This window comes from Mustela nivalis, assembly GCF_964662115.1.
Source record: "Mustela nivalis genome assembly, chromosome: 2".
Lineage (NCBI taxonomy): Eukaryota > Metazoa > Chordata > Mammalia > Carnivora > Mustelidae > Mustela > Mustela nivalis.
Genome location: NC_139021.1, coordinates 133,797,588 through 133,815,006, shown reverse-complemented (window position 1 = coordinate 133,815,006; position 17,419 = coordinate 133,797,588). Strand labels below are relative to the sequence as shown.

General features: G+C 38.0%; 1 protein-coding gene across 3 annotated transcripts in view; it reads left to right on the top strand.

Annotated features, from left to right (window-relative positions):
- MICU1 (mitochondrial calcium uptake 1) overlaps positions 1–17,419 on the top strand; it is a 242,801-nt gene that overhangs the window by 156,451 nt on the left and 68,931 nt on the right. For all 3 annotated transcript variants that reach the window (XM_082715893.1, XM_082715895.1, XM_082715894.1), the window contains 2 exons: positions 8,900–8,982; positions 15,726–15,923. In XM_082715893.1, the coding sequence (XP_082572019.1) occupies positions 8,900–8,982; positions 15,726–15,923 (281 nt within the window). The remainder of the gene's footprint in view (positions 1–8,899; positions 8,983–15,725; positions 15,924–17,419) is intronic.

Here is a 17,419-nt window from a genome sequence, read left to right as displayed (position 1 = left end):
AGCAGTGCTCATTTCTCTGATGGTGTTACCTCCTGAGTTAGGTAGTTTAGTAAGCAAGCTGCTGGGAAAGGGCATTCTCCTCAGTTAACTGCGCAGACAACCGTGCATTTCTGCTGCCTGTGCCAGTTGCTTTGCCCGGGCTTTAGCTTCAGCCTTATAGAAAGTAACTCAGACACCTAGAAATGCCCTGGGGGCAGTCATCAGCCTGGTGAGCTTCCCACAGACATCTCCCCTTTCCAGAAACAATGTTATGACTGGACCAACCCTGTGGTTATAATTGCAATATGCCCTTCAGTAACAACCATCAGGAAACTTTGAAAAAATAAAGGCTTATTATTTAAAAGACCTGGAAATTACACAGCACACCGAGGCCTACACAGTGAGTACTGTCACAAGTAGAGATTGCCCAAGGGTACACTGGCCTGGGGCTCTGCTTTTATTGGTCTTGAGGGTGGGGGCCTAGAGTTTCACAGGCTTACCATTCATTGGTGAATTTAAAACAGAAGAGCCAGGGGGCCGCCTGGGTGACTCAGTGGGTTAAGCTGCTGGCTTGGGTTTAGAATCATGATCTCAGGGTCCTGGGATTGAGCCCCATGATGGGTTCCCTGTTCAGTGGGGAGCCTGCTTCTCCCTCTGCCCCTCCAGCTCCCTCTGCTCTCTCTCTCTCCCTCTCTCTCTCTCTCGTAAATGTTCTAAAAAATTTTTAATTGAAAATAAATAAAACAGGGGTTTCTGGGTGGCTCAGTGGGTTAAAGCATCTGCCTTCGGCTCAGGTCATGATCCCAGAGTCCTGGGATCGAGCCCCGTATCGGGCTCTCTGCTCGGCAGGGAGCCTGCTTCCTCCTCTCTCTCTCTCTCTCTTTCTCTCTCTCTCTCTCTGCCTTTCTGCCTACTTGTGATCTCTGTCAAACAAATAAATAAAATCTTAAATAAATAAATAAATAAAACTTAAGGGCCAGATTTAAAGTGTGGGGAAAAGATAAGTGACCCAAATGATTAGTGAACAAAATCACCCACCATCTCTAGAACAAAGGAGCCTCAGTGCAAGAAGGTGGCCCAGCTCTCTGTGGTCCGGTAGCTGGCAATATGTCTGTTTGAGATAGCTCTCTTTGAAGTGCATGCCTTGGCCACCAAAGCTTAATGCACTTGCATTACAAAAAAGAACACTGCCAAGGCTTAACAATACAGGTAGCATTTGAATTAAATTATGAGTGTGTGTGTATCTCTGGGAGTGTGGGGGCAACATGACTTTTATCCAGGATGAAGTCATCCATTTCTTTTGATGTTATAGGAGTTGGAAATTTTAGCTTACTTTCACTTTCTTCTCCTACTCAGTTTTTACAATTTTAATAATCTGGCATTTTTTTTATTCCATGTGATTTCTTTCTTTCTTTCTTTATTTGACAGAGACACAGCAAGAGAGGGAACACAAACAGAGAGAGTGGGAGAGGGAGAAGCAGGCTTCCCGCTGAGTAAGGAGCCCCAGTGCAGGGCTTGATCCCAAGGCCCTGGGACCATGACCTGAGCCAAAGGCAGACGCTTAACGACTGAGCCACCCAGGCACCTCCATGTTATTTCTTTAAATGACTTTACATTACATATTTTCTCTTTTAGGGATATTTCTTATACTTCATTATTATATATTTTACATTTTGGGAGAACAGCCAAGTGTGTATGTGTACTAGTGGCCCTCCTGGATTTGAATTCTGGCTCTTTGACCCTGGACACACTGTACCTTAGTTTACTCTTCTTTAACAAGGGATGGGTGTAATAGTGCAATGTCACAGAGCCGTTGGGAGGATTAAATAATTCATATAAAGTGCCTATACATAATAAATGACATTTAATAAATGTCGTGCCAGTTGCCATGATTATTATTGTATTAATAACCATTATTTAAACTTAACTCTGTTATACTGATTTTATTACTCAATTTATTGCTCACTTCTTAATTGATTTCCTCTTCTCTGTCTTTCTTTGATTGATTTTGGTTGTTGACTAAAGAATTTCCTGAACTGGGGATTGTAAACTTTTTCTTAAAGGGCTTGATAAATATTTTAGGCTTGCTGGCCATGACAACTACTACTACTTAACTACTGAGGTCTCCATTGTTTTGAGCTCCAAAGCAGCCATAGGTAGTACATAAACCAGTGGCTCACCAGGAGGGCATAGTTTACCAACTCTTTTTTCTTTTTTGTGTAATCTTATTAAGGTATGTAGATTATACAGTTTCAGACCTTTGCATGTCTGAGAATATCTTCTGTCACTAGTGTAGATAAATGATGACTTCATGTGTATGTAACTCTTAAACGACAGCTATTTTCCCTTAAGACTTTATAGAACTTGCTCTGTAGTGTTCAGGTGTTGCAGACAATTATGATACAACTCAATTCTTCTTTTTTTATGACAACTAATGTTTTTTTCCTCCTGGATGGCTGAGGATTTCTGTTTTCTTTATCCTTGGCATTTGTCATTTCACCAGGGGAACTATTTTTCTATTCTGTGTTAAAACAACAAGGCTAAAGAGAAGAACAGGATTGATGTACCATGAACTTGGCTATTTCGGATTGCAGTATTGTCTGTGTTTGTCCCCTAAGGACATTTTCCATATATACAGTATTCCAGAAGTTAACAATGAAAATTGCTTATCATTTTGAATTGCATATGGTATGATATGGTGTTTTAAGTGGCAGAATGTTCACTATTTTGTATTCTGTAGTTTGGTTCCTGTGTAATGGAAGCATACGGCTGAATAGCCACAGAAAACATTCAGGAGGGGCATCTGGGTGGCTCAGTCGTTTAAGCATCTACCTCTTGGTTTTGGCTCAGATCAAGAGCTCAGGGTGGTGAGATTGAGCCCTGCAATCTTACTCTCTGCTCAGCAGGGAGTCTACTTGAGAGTCTCTCTCCCCCTCCCACTCACTCCCCTGCCACCATGCCCTCTCTCACTCTTTCAAATAAATAAGTAATTTTTTTAAGTCAAGAAACAGTCTAATTGAATTACCCTTGCTTGAGCATATTAAATCACAAAATGATAAGGAACTAAAATTTATAATAAAGTCATTACAGTCTTTAAAATTATAATTCTAGCACAATCCACAGGGGGAAAAAACCCTTGATTTTAACTTTATTTCATAACACAGTGTCCATGTTATTTCCCGGTGACTGGCTATGAATCAGTTACACTCCATGTGGATTTCTTAAATTTACCATTCCATATTTTGTATTTCAAGAATAACTGTTTGCCTAGTTTCAGAGCAGAATGCCATAGTTATTCTCATCATCCCGGTTAACTTCAGATGACAAGATTAATAATGGATATTTTGGTCAGTAGATAATTCTACAAGACAAAGATAAGGGAGACTTGACAATGGGACTTCTGAGTGAGGCAGAAAGTATAATAGTTGAAGTTTTGAGCCACTGGTACTCTCATTATACCCTGCTTCACATAATATGCCAGTTAACTGTGTATAAAAGTTAAATGTAAATTACATAACTTTATAAAAAAGTTTTTCTTGACTTTGTATGTATCTTTTGTCATTCTTTAAGTCTTTTATATTTTTCAAATATTTGCAGCCTTTTTTATTAGCTATAGTGTTAATGTGACACTTGCCATGAAACTATTAGAAAATGCTAAAAAAGCTAACATCATATTTACTTCCTGTAAAATACTAAGAGAAATGAAATTAGGCTTACAAGGCAACTTACTGATGAAAAGAAAATCAGTCTGCTGCTTTAAGTGTGTTTAAAATAATTCTTAGGATGTTTTCATTTTGTATAGCACTCTTCTTCTGAAGCTAAATCATCCCAAGGAAACGCACAGCTATAACATATTGTGCTATGAGAACTTTCCTTCTCTCCTCTGTATAAAAGGCAGAAAGATTTCTTTCAGTCTGCATATAACCATCATACATAGAAGAATTCAGGGAGGGGTATGTTTTGAAATCCAATCTTACAGGTTTTTTCCCCTCTTCCTCCCACCCCCCAAAAAAGCAAGACAGATAGAAAGCAAGACACTAAGCCTTCATAGAAAAGGAATGCTAGTACGTTAATCAGCAAAGAAGCAATCCTGTTGTTCCTAGAAAGGATAATGTCATTCCAGAATTAAGGAATTCCAGAATTAATCCTAAATTACATTTAGGATATTCTGCATTCATGGGAGACATTGGCCATCTGAAGTACCCCAGGGGAGGGCTGTTGAGTGCTGAATTTGGAAGAAAGTTCTGAGAAACCCTAATAGAGATAAATAATATGTTTTTATGTATTCAGAAGACCATTGTAGAGATGAGGAAGCAGATTTATGTTTTTATCTCTGTAGAAAGTTAAGCTAGGGTAGCTTGCAGGAGCTACACAAAATTAGATTTGTATTCTGTATAAGAAGAAAAACTCAATACAGCCAGCAGTGCTTATTAGACTTCAGAAGTGTGTGACCTCTCTCTCTCAGAAATAATCAGAGGCTACGTGATTATCCTTACAAATTCAGTAGGCAAGTTTGTCATTAAATAGAGGTTCATAATCTAAAGGGTTTTTTCCTAATTCAGAGTTCTCTGATACTGCATATTAATTACCTCATTTATCCTATAGCATCATTTTAAAACAAGAATAGTGCAGGTAGGAATTCTGTGGTAGGAGAATCAAACCAACAGGAAATAAGAATCTAACCTATTCATGTTTTTGTTTATTCTGTCAGTACTACCAAAAAAAATTTTAAGGCATAATGACTCATGTTGTTGGAAGAGCCAGAATTAGAGCCCTGGTCTTGTGCCTTTTCTATTAAAAAACGTGAAAACAGTCATGAAAGTATTGAGACAGTTAGTGTTGTTGCTGTGATTATTTGACTTACTACACATAGACAAAGATGCTGCTTTTTTTCTTATTACTGAAAGGAAGCAGAAAAATCCACTGTGCTTCCAGGAACAATCTAGAGTCATTGTTATCACTTCTGTTAATCATTGAATAATGTAAATACAGATTCTAGACTAGAACAGACCTAATGCATCTCCGTTTCCTAGTAGCAGAGATGGTCATGGAATTCTTAAAGTTGTACAGTAATGAACTTTGTATAGAATCTTGCTGTATTAATCAGTTCCAACATAGGCTATCATTTTGGAAATCATTGTACAGGAGGTAGATTATGTCGTTAACACAGTTGGGGAAAACGTCACTGTTCACTGTGTAAGTAGCCTGGGATTCAAAAGAATTCCTCTCTCAGTTCCTTTCTGTGGAAATAGTTTGTGAGTTAGCAGAAACCCTGGACACCTTAAAGCTTTCTAGAACAGCTAGATTTAAAAATTACACTGAGGGACACCTGGGTGGCTCAGTTGGTTAGCACCCAACTTTTTATTTTAGCTCAGGTCATGATCTCAGGTTTCCCGGGATCGAGCCCCACATCGGACTCCATGCTCAGCAGAGAGTCTGCTTTAGGATTCTCTCCCTCTGCCCTTCCCCCTGCTCTCTCCCTCTCTCTCAAATAAATAAATAAATCTTTGAAGAAAAAAGTGAATATATTCGTTATCCTGAAGCCTACATTTAAAGGGAGACAGGGAAGTACAAGAGAACATGATCAGCAGATGAAGACTGAATAGGCTGAGAGAAGTACTCCCGTAAGGACCTTTCCTGATAGACTGGTTAAGGCCTAACTGAGAGTGCTCAAGGCCACTGCCCTGACTTGCCTTTTCATGGCCGGCGCTCTAGAAGCTCAGCCTCTGGAGTAGTGTCCATGCACATACTTCAGTGAACGCTCTGCAGAGCTCCATATAAAGCAAATCCTGTGTTTGAAAGTAAGCCAGGATCAAGAGATATAGAAAGCTCAAGAAAGTACAGGATGTGCTTTGTTTGGTAAAATGAATTTAACCTTAGTTGTAGGAAGCCATATAAACTATGATTTGCTGAAATAACTCATTCTGTCATTTAAATGATGACTGTGCCTTCACAAAATCCACAGGACAATAAGAATGAAAGATGATGATAAAGCTAAAATGTTAAGCACTCTGCGCACCCTCTGTAATCAATAGAGCTAGGGAATGGGAATGCTGCTTTAATTCTTGAGCTTTAATTCAACACAGTTACTGGCTCTCCCTAAGTTTTTCCCTATTGCTGTTCATGAGGTCTGTATTCCTCCTGATGCCATGTCCTCTGTCACTGCTTCCTTTCTCCTTCCTTTTACCTTAAATATTGGCATCCAGCTGCACTCTGTCCTTTCCTCCACTTTCTCCTCAACCCTCACTTCTCTGTGGGCACCCCCACTTCAGGCTCTTTGTGCCTGCAACTGCCAGCTTTCACCCCTCTTGTGGAACCTATAGACCCTTGTTTCCCACTCTCCCAGCGTTTTCATCTGAACAGGCTGTGGACCCCTTAATTCAGCGGGTCGGCTCTGAATTCCTTTTATTTCTCAAACCTTTTACATCTGTTTTAGCTCTTGGTTAATGACATGCAAGCTACCCAGTAGCCTAAGGCAGTCCTGGTGTCAGCCTTTTTTACTCTCAACTCTTCACAGCTAATTAATCACTAAATTGCATAATTCCACCTCCTTATTCTAAATGTGTTTCTTCCTCTCGGATTACCACTGCCATCACCTCAGTTCACATTTTCAACCTTTACGAGAGCTTGCATGATCTTCTCTGAAGCTGGTTCTTCTTTTCCAGCTCATCTTTCAATTCACGCTGTAGCCAGAGAAATCATTTATAATGCCTGTTTGGTGGTGCTCCTCCCCCACTGAAAACTTGCAGCAGCTTCATATTTTCTGCAGTTGTTACAATGTCAGGTATCTACAAGGAATAGGCAAGTAATGTGTTTGAATGAAGTGGTCCACATGTAAGACAATAAGGAAGAAGAGGAGAATGAGAATATATACCTTCCTAAAGCAACTCATATTCAGAATCCTTAAAAACAGGTGACAAACCTGAGAATCCAATGTTGCCTGTGGGTTCCCAGTTAGTGCAGCCAATTCTAACGTATGAACGTGGCATATGCAGTGTTTCTCTTAGGGCAGCTCTGTCCTTGAAATAAACAGCTTGGAATTCAGCTATTGCAGAGACTGATGTAATCAGTGAGTCATGTTTTGTTTTTTGTTTTTCTAGGTTAAAATGTACCAGAATAGAGTGTGTGTTTGTTATTGTTCAGAACCACTGTCTTACTATTGGATGCCATGGAGCATAATGAAAAAGTGTATTGTCTTTGGAGTCATCGTTGATCTAGGTTCACTTACCATTTCTGCCACATACTAGCTATGCAATGTTGAGCTAGTCACGTATGGCTTTTCAGGGTTGAGCATACAAAATCAGATAATTATCAAGCTTTAAATTATCGAGCTCAATGCTTGGCATAGTAACTCTTCAGTAAAAACACCAGACAAGTAGGAAAAATTAAAGAAGTGACAGTAAGTATACAAAAATCTAATTCCCCCAGCTATATCCTTTGCAACAATTGTACTTGAGACATAAAGAAGTACAAACCCGTTGGAAGCCATTATCAAGTAAGGAAGGCAGTTGGAAGCTGACAAGCACATAATTCACCCAGGCCACTAAAAACCAGGAGCTCACCAGCCTAGCTGCTGGCTAGCTGGCTGAAAGTGGAATTTAACCCACAAGGTATTACTACTGACAAGTTCATGAGCAAGATGGGACTATGGATTCTCTGTAACTATGGATAATGTGCTAAGCCTTTTTTAACTTTTTTGGTCTACATATAATCTTTAAATTTTTTAATAAAAGTTGTGTTAACTGAAAATTTAATTCAATAGTATTAGCATATATAGGATGTTTTATTTTGGTTTATTCTCCACAGCTATATAAATTTGAAGTACCAAAGGAAGGAAGTAAATAACTTTGTTTTCTTTACCAGAATATTTAGCATGGTAAGAAAGAAGAGACATTACATTTTATTCTAATATACAAGTATATTAATTGTATTTATAGTATACTGCTTGATCTAGGAACTCTAAGACATCTTGAAGAGCTTTTACTATTCAGTTAAGGGAAAGAAAATATATACATGCATCTTCTCAAGCTTTGCATTTTTCACTTTGCTTTTAAACTCAGCTTTATTTTATCATTTACATATACTTTGCTCAGTGATTTGTGTACCCAGCTGACATGGTTGAAGTAGGAGGCTGTGTAGCTACCAGTATGCTTTTCTGCCTATAGATAGTAACCTGATGGCTGAATGACATTTGCTAAACTCCTGATTGCACTTAAAAATGGAGAGACTGGAAAGACCAAAGTAGAAATCTAGCTGGGTTTGTTTTTTTTTTTTTTAAGGTATATTCATGTATTTTAGAAAGAGGGAGCATGTGTGTGAGAGAAAGAGAGGAGAGTGGGGAAAAAGAGGGAGAGGGAGAGAAGCAGACTCCCAACTGAGCCTGGAATCCGATGCAGTCCAGTCCCACAACCCAGAAATCACAATCTGAGCCAAAACCAAGAGCCGGATGCTCAACTGACTGAGCCATCCAGGTGCCCCCAAACCTAGCTGGTTTTAAAAAAGGCAAGACAAAGACTTAGAATTTTAGCTTCTTTGCAGCAGTATGTCTCACTACAAGCAGACTTTCATGCCCAGATAAATAAAGCTATATTTAAGTAACAGAGCAACATTAATACAGAGTTAAGAGGATGGTTTCTAATAAAGCAGAGCAGAAGTATTTAGGATATTAGTGTTGAAACTCAAGAAACAAGTGCTGTCTTTATTGGCCATAGTCAAGTTTCTCTTTTGGTTTTAAGGAGTATCACTACATATTAATCTAGACAGAGTGGTATTCTGTGACTTGATAATACTTTGTGTCTAACCATCTGTTTTTCTTAAAGAGATGATTTTTTATTTTTAGTCAATGCCTTCTAAATACTTTCTGTCTCCCCCTCTCCTTCTTCTCCTTCCCTCCTATCCTTTCCTTCCTTTCTACTTGCAGCTCCTCAGAGAAATTTTGAAATCGCCTTCAAGATGTTTGACTTGAATGGAGATGGAGAAGTGGACATGGAGGAATTTGAACAGGCAAGTTGTCCTGGAAAGTTTCTTTAAGTACAATAATATTTAATACATTTTCATGTGCCTTGAAGTTATTTTGGTCTTGGTCAGCATACTCGGATGCTATACACTTTTTGAAGTACCAAATATGTCATTTAGAAAAAAAATCATCCTCACTTTTAACAAGCGGGTTTTGTTAGTTTTTACTCTAAATATAAGGAATTACTTGAGCATATGATTAAGGTCAAAGTTCTTCTGATTCTCTAATATCGATTAGACTATGATGCTGAGAGGAAAAATTATGGCTGTTCAGTCATGTGTTTAGTCAATGTTTATTAAACAGCTGCTTTGTGCCATATAGTTCAGAATATAAGGATGTTTTGAAAGAATTTCTGTAAGAGAAGGAAACATGATAGCATGCCTTTGACTGCAGGAGGTCCAAGCCAGAGATGTGTACAGTTTCTGATGAATCCTAGAAAGAGATTACATTTCCATAAAACTTCTATCATTGGTGGGCCATGATACCTCTGTAGATGCAATGATTATGATTATCAGACTGGCTTCAAAACAAAATATGTATGGATATATGGGAGAAAGCATTTTGTATTTAAAATAAGGAATGTAACAAAAAGGAAATTGGAGAAGTACAGTACATCTTTAAGTAAGAAATCCACACAGACAAATATTTTTGAATACCTGGAGACATTTATTCAAATCTGCACCCCGTTTCCGTCGAATACCTTCACTTTCCCGTAATCCTGCACTTTACTGATATTGACAGGTCATGTCAAATGATTACACGTAGAACTTATTTTGGTATTTTTAAAATTTTCTTTCACCTAGGGGAGTATGGGGGATATTTTATATTCATTTGGACTTTAGAAACACTGAATTTCCTCCTACTGCCCCCATTTTTCTTTTTTTTCAAGTTTTTATTTTTTATTTATTTTTTTAAAGATTTTGTTTATTTATTTGACAGACAGAGATCACAAGTAGGCAGAGAGACAGGCAGAGAGAGAGGAGGAAGCAGGCTCCCCGCCGAGCAGAGAGCCCAATATGGGGCTCGATCCAGGACCCTGGGATCATGACCTGAGCTGAAGGCAGAGGCTTTAACCTGCTGAGCCACCCAGGCACCCCCTCAAGTTTTTATTTTAATTCCAGTTAATGTACAATGTGATATTAGTTTCAGGTGTACAGTATAGTGATTGAACACTTCTATATTTCACCCTGTGTTCATCACAAGTGCATCTTTTTTTTTTTTTTAAGATTTTATTTATTTATTTTTCAGAGAGAGAGAGAACTAGCACAGGCAGACAGAGTGGCAGGCAGAGTCAGAGGAAGAAGCAGGCTCCCTACGGAGCAAGGAGCCCAATGTGAGACTCGATTCCAGGATGCTGGGATCATGACCTGAGCCGAAGGCAGCTGCTCAACCAACTGAGTCACCCAGGCGTCCCACAAGTGCATCTTTAATCCCCATCACATATTCAACTCATCCCTGGATTTTATTTTATTTTATTTTATTTTATTTTATTTTATATAAAACTACTTAATATTATTTTTATTGAGGTATTATTGACATAACATTGCATTAGTTTTAGGTGTACAACATAAGGATGTGACCTGTGAATATATTGCAAAGTGATTACCACAATAAGTTTAGTTAATATCCATCACCACACAGTTACAAATTTTTTCCTTTTGATGAAAATTTTTAAGATCTACTCTCTTAACTTTCAAATTTACAATACAATGTGATTATAATCACCATACTATATATTACATCCCCAGGACTTATCTATCTTATAACTAGAAGTTTATACCTTTAGATGACCTTCACCCATGGGGACCCCCGCCCCACCTCTGTCAACCAACAGTCTTCTTTGTATGCATGAGTTTGGCCTTTTTTTTTTTTTTTTTAAGATTTCATATATAAATGAAATCATACAGTATTTGTCCTTCTCTTTCTGACTTATTTCATGTAGCATAATGCCCTTAAAGTCCATCCATGCTATCACAAATGGCAGAATTGTCTTCTTTTTTATGGCTGAATAATATTCTATCATATATCATATATCATATATATCATATATTTACACATACATCTGTACATTCTATCATATATTTACACATTCATCCATCCATCCATTTGTGGATACTGATGTTCCCATATCTTGGCTATTGTAAATAATATTGCAATGAACATGGATGGGTGCAGGTATCTCTTTGCAATAGTGATTTTGTTACCTTCTTATAAATACCCAGAAATGAAATTGCTGGATCATATGGTAGTTCTATTTTTAATTTTCAGGGGAACCTCCATACTGTTTTCCATAGTGGCCACATCAATTTACATTCCCAGCAATAGTGCACAAGTGTTCCCTTTTCTCCACATCCTATCCAACATTTGTTATTTTTTGTCCTTTTGATAATAGCCATTCTACCAGGTATGAGATGTTATTTCATTGTAATTTTGATTTTCATTTTCCTGATGTTGAGTAACATTGAGCACTTTTCATATACCTGTTGATCATCTCTATGTCTTCTTTGGAAAAATGTCTATTCAGATGTTAGAGAAGGGAGTGCTATTTCATCTAATGTGATCCCTTGATAATTGGGCACCTTAAACTAATACAATGTCTAATATTGACCACAAAGAATCTTGATGTAAAAAACCTTTTAGACCAAAAACAAAAAAATAATTATAAGGTAGCTAATGAACAAATGGCTCTCTTTAGAAGTTTCCTGCTTCACCTTTATACATTTTACATTCTTGGGAAATATAAGAATTTATATTTGACGGTGCTCTAGGCTTCCAAACATTCAAACTTTGCACTTACTTCCCAGTTAAACAGGTGTTTTCTTGACAGTGTATTCATCAAGCTTATAAAAAAAAGTTAAACAGAAGCAGGAAGAGGACCTCACATATTTCAAAGTTAATGTTGCATGAAGCAAACTAATAGCTAATTCCTTGATTCATCTTTTTCTAAAATCACTTTGATCATGCATAAACACATTACTAAAAGGCATTAATCTACTATTAATACTCTGTGTGAGTTTTCTCTGACCTTTCTATCACACAGATCCTTTCTCTAACCCATTTCATAGTAGATCGTAGCGAAAGATAATTAAAAAAAAAACAACCCTCATAACTGTTTGGGCTCCTTTCACCCAATGCCATGACAGAAATGTTTTTTTAGTATGAAAGTATGAGAAATAATAACTCATTTTTGAGATAGAAGAATGAAATTTTCTTTCAGAAATCATGTTTTATATTTCTTTTGATTCTCTCCACAGCATAAAGCATGTAGTAAGCATTCACATGACTAGTTGAATTGATGTTTTGATTGATTCACATGTTATACCCTTAACAAATTATCTACATAAAATATTTTAAGAAAATATTGGGGTTCCTGGGTGACTCATTGGTTAAGCGTCTGCCTTTGGCTCAGGTCATGATCCCAGGTCTCAGAATTGAGCCCTTTGTCAGGCTCCCTGCTTCTCTATCACCCTCTGCTTCCTCCCCACTTGTGCTCATGCATGCTGTCTTTCTCTCAAATAATAAATAAAATCTTAAAAAAAGGGGGGGGCACCTGTGTGGCTCAGTTATTAAGCGTCTGCCTTCAGCTCTGATCATGATCCCACTGTCCTGGGATCAAGCCCCACATCAGGCTCCCTGCTCAGTGGAAAGCCTGCTTCTCCCTCTCCAACTCCCCCCTGCTTGTGTACCCTCTCTTGTTCTCTCCCTCTGTGTCAAATAAATAAATAAAATCTTTAAAAAAAAAAAAAAGATTTTTCTCAAAGTTTTTAAAGAATGCTTATTATAAATAGTAGTTTCTATATAATGCAGAAGTATTGAGACTATGTGATTATTAATCACTAATGAAGACCATACTGCATGAGTTAGTTAATTTTCCCTAAACTCTTTTTCCCAGTCACTTACCCACACACATTCCCAGCACCACACACTTGAAGCTTAACACACAGTTTCCACCATAGGAAGGATATAAGCTGCAATATTTACAGCCACAGGCGAAATATAAATCATGGTAGGTTCTCAGTACTGGTTCACTGTTAGTGAAAATTCTTCAGTACTCACAGTTAAGCAGATAAAATGAATTGTGTATTGTGTTCAAAACAACAACAAAAAATGTTCTGGTTATCCTATATTCAATTTAATTATTAAAGTCCTTTTTTTTTTTTTAAGGATTTTTATTTATTTATTTGTCAGAGAGAGAGAGGGAGACATACACAAATGGGAAGTGGCAGGCAGAGGGAGAAGCAGGCTCCCCGCTGAGCGAGGAGCCCAGTGTGGGACTCAATCCCAGGACCCTGGGATCATGACCTGAGCGGAAGGTAGAGACTTAACCAACTGTGCCACCCAGGTGTCCCCTGTATTCAGTTTAAAGTCTAAAAATCCTCAACCTAAAGAATTAAAAAAATCCATTGAATATCTGTCTTTCAAATCTCTGTGTACATAAGAAACAAATACAGCTTATCTTATTACCACAATAAAATGTGGACCCCGAAGAAATCATGTCAAAACCAAGTATGATACTAACCTAGAGTTACAAGGAGATTTAAAGATAATATACTCTGTGACTTTTCTAGTGAGACAAGTAAGGCCCATAGAGTTTCACTGACCTGCATAAATTCTATTCTCATAAATTCTTTCTCAGAACAATAGTCAGACCTCATGTCTCCTGACCCCTTGTCTCATGGCTTTCCATTATACTACTCCACTGTTTATATAGCCATAGACTTAAATCTTCTTTATGGTCACAGGTAAAAAAATGAAATACATAAGACATTTAACTAAGGTAAATCTGTTGTTATAGCTCTTAAATTTCTAAGTGTTATGCTTTTCTAATTTGGCAATTTAAAAATCATTACCTATAGGGGCGCCTGGGTGGCTCAGTGGGTTAAAGCCTCTGCCTTCGACTTGGGTCATGATTCCAGGGTTCTGGGATCGAGCCCCGCATTGGGCTCTCTGCTCAGCTGGGGGGCCTGCTTCCACCTCTCTCTCTGCCTGCCTCTCTGCCTACTTGTGACCTCTCTCTGTCAAATAAATAAATAAAATATTTAAAAAAAAAATCATTACCTACAAAGCTTTCTGTATTATTTATATAACAAACCTTCATTATTTATTTTTACATATCCCAATTTTAATTATTCTGAATAGTTGCTTTTTTAGCTTCTAAAGAGGTAGAAACGATTATAGGAACTAGTAAAAAAGAAAATGCTACAATAGTCATAGACTTGCTTCAAAAGCTCATTTGTATAGTTAGGCCATAGTTGCTAGTTCCAAAACTTATCCTTACTCAAAAAGTTCATTTAAAAGTTCTCAGAAGGGGCCCCAAGGTGGCTCAGTGGGTTAAGCCTCTGCCTTCAACTCAGGTCATGATCTCAGGGTCCTGGGATTGAGCCCTGCATCAGGCTCTCTGCTCAGCAGGGAGCCTGCTTCCTCCTCTCTCTCTGCCTGCCTCTCTGCCTACTTGTGATCTCTCTCTCTCTCTCACTGTCAAATAAATAAATAAATAAATAGTTCTCAAAGGCAGTGCCTGGGTGGCTCAGTCGGTTGAGTCTGATTCTTTATTTTGATTCAAATCATGATCTCATTGGTCCTGAGGTCAAGCCCAGTCTGGGGCTCCCCACTCATGGGGGAGTCTACTTGAGATTCTCTCTCCTTCTGCTTCTCCCCTGACTTGTACTCATGCTCTTTCTCCCTCTCTCTCTCAAATAAATAAATTTTTTGTAAACTTTTTTTTTAAAGATTTTTAAAATTTATTTTTGAGAGAGAGAGAGAATGAGCACTAGTGGCAGAGGAAGAAAGAGAAACAGGTTCCCCATTGAGCAGGGAGCCTGATACAGGAATCAGTCCCAGGACACCGAGATCATGACCTGAGCCAAAGGCAGACACTCAACCTCAACTGACTGAGTCACCCAGGCACCACCCTTCAAATAAATAAATCTTTTTTAAAAAATAATAAAAATAAAACTTCTCAAGGACTAAATTAATTTCCCAACTTTTCTTGGGGAATTACTTCATACCAACTTTGTATTTAATTTATTATTCTAGGGGCACCTGGATGTCTCAGTCCATTGAGCATCTGCCCTGGGCTCAGTTCATGATCCCAGAATCCCTGGATCAAGCCCTGTGTCAGGCTCCTGGCTCAGCAGGAGTCTGCTTCTCCCTTTGTCCCACCTCCCTCTCATGCTCTTTCTCTCTCTCTCTCAAAAAATAAATAAAATCTGTTTTAAAAATTTGTCATTCTAATAAATGTGTTATCTCTCTTAGATGTCAGTATTTGCCTATAGCTATGCTACCTCATGTCATAACTAGAGAGTCAGTAGTTAGAAGTATGAAAAGCATGAAAAGTCTCCTGAGACTCCTCAGAATGTATTACTGAGAGGTTGATGATTATTTTAGTGTTTTGTGAGAGGTTTTGAGCCTTAAACACAAATGCGTGTTCTTTTCTGAAGAGAGATTTTTAAGAGCATCTCAGTTACAACGGTGTCAGGTGTCTCTGTTAAAATCCTGGTTCTGCTACTTGCTAGCTACTTGACCTTGAACAAGTTATTAAACACTCTGCCTCAAATTCCTCATCTGTAAAATGAGGACCATTGTAAGACTTAATAGGATTGTGTGCATTAAAAGAGAATCGTAGCACCGTATAGGCAAATAAATAATCAGTAGTCAGTTATTGTTGTTACTTTTTTATACTTTTGTACTTGGTAATGTTTTTCTGAATGGGGCTTTGCTTTTCCTTCAGGTTCAGAGCATTATCCGCTCCCAAACCAGTATGGGTATGCGTCATAGAGATCGTCCTACTACTGGTAACACCCTCAAGTCTGGCTTGTGTTCAGCCCTCACGACCTACTTCTTTGGAGCTGATCTCAAGGGGAAGCTGACGATCAAAAACTTCCTTGAATTTCAGCGTAAACTTCAGCACGATGTTCTGAAACTAGAGGTAGGTATTCCTTGGACTTCAGGGGAACAGGGCAGGGCATCATGGAAGCACATAGAGCCCCTGAATGGGGAGGGCATGCACTATAGACATTCTTTCAATCTGTCTCCAGCTGTGAGAACTGATTGGTTTGAACCTGACAGCAGATAGGAAATACTGTATTCTGTGAAGATGTTTGGAGGTAGGTGGTTCTGGGACTGAAAACCAAAAAGGCCTAAATTGAAAATCTTAGTTGTCTTTGGATACTCAGATTGAGGAAAAAGAAATTCAGGGGTAAGAGCAGTTCTCAACTTGAGCATGTATCCCCAGTTTTATGTTTATTTCATAGAAGGCACTGGGAGATAGAGTTGAGGGGGGATAATTAGATCTTTCCTTGAAAGCTTACAAAGCTAAAAACAACTGGAAACACAAAAATGGCAGAATAAAAATATCCGTGCTCAGAGTTGCAGAAATGTCATACTGTGTTTGGAGATTAACTTTTCCGCCTACAGTTTAAACCATCATGCTGTTGACTTCCTAGACAACTCTGTGAGAGCATTGCCTTTCCCTATGTGTATATTTAGTGAACTACGTGTATCTTGGGTTAATTGGCTACTAAGTCTATTATATTCAGAACATTCACTAAATGCCTCCTAAGGCACTTTTTTTCCTGGAAAAAATGAAATCTGATCTTCAGAGTTTTAAAAATTCCCATACCTTGGTGTTTCTCAACTTCTTTTTTTAAAACATTTTTAATATTATTTGAAACTTGAAAACATTAAAGTACTAGAGAAAAACACTGCTTTGTTTTTTAAACTATGTATATTCTTTATCTGCTTTCCATTTTTCTCCATGATTCTGATAAGGTACTCGCACCTCTTCCACCCATTTAACTCCATTAAGACAGTTTGAAAAATCACAACTGAATTCTCATTATTGGTAAGAACACCACTGAATGTTCCTACTCTAGGAAAGAAGTATGAATAATACTAAAAATCAAATCAAACTTTGAAATGTGCTTTTGTACTTGTTTTCTGAAAATGGTATAATTGATACCCAAAGAACTTACCTCAAAAAAAAAAAAAAAAATTTTTATCAGACTTCTTGAGGGCAGTTCTTTGGCCCCTATAATAAATGGTTAGTGCTATGTATGTGTGTGTATGTATATGCATACGAGTGGGTGTACACACACACACACATATATTTACACATAGTCTAGCCTGACACTCACTCATGGACACCAGGTGGGACTCTTAAGAGACACAGCAGGGGACTTTTTTGTCTTTCACTTTGAGATGCTATAGAGTTGGAAGCCCCCTAAGATTGTCAATGAGGTAGATTGTCAATGAGGTAGAATATTATAAAGCATATTAGGGGTTTCATACATGTGGACCAGAACAGAGCCTACACTCAAGTGCAGGGAAAAAAAGATCTGAAAGACAGTTGTGTGTAAGATAACTTACTACAGAAAGCTCTCTTGTATTTTGACATTGGCTTTGGTCCAAGACTACCAATAACTA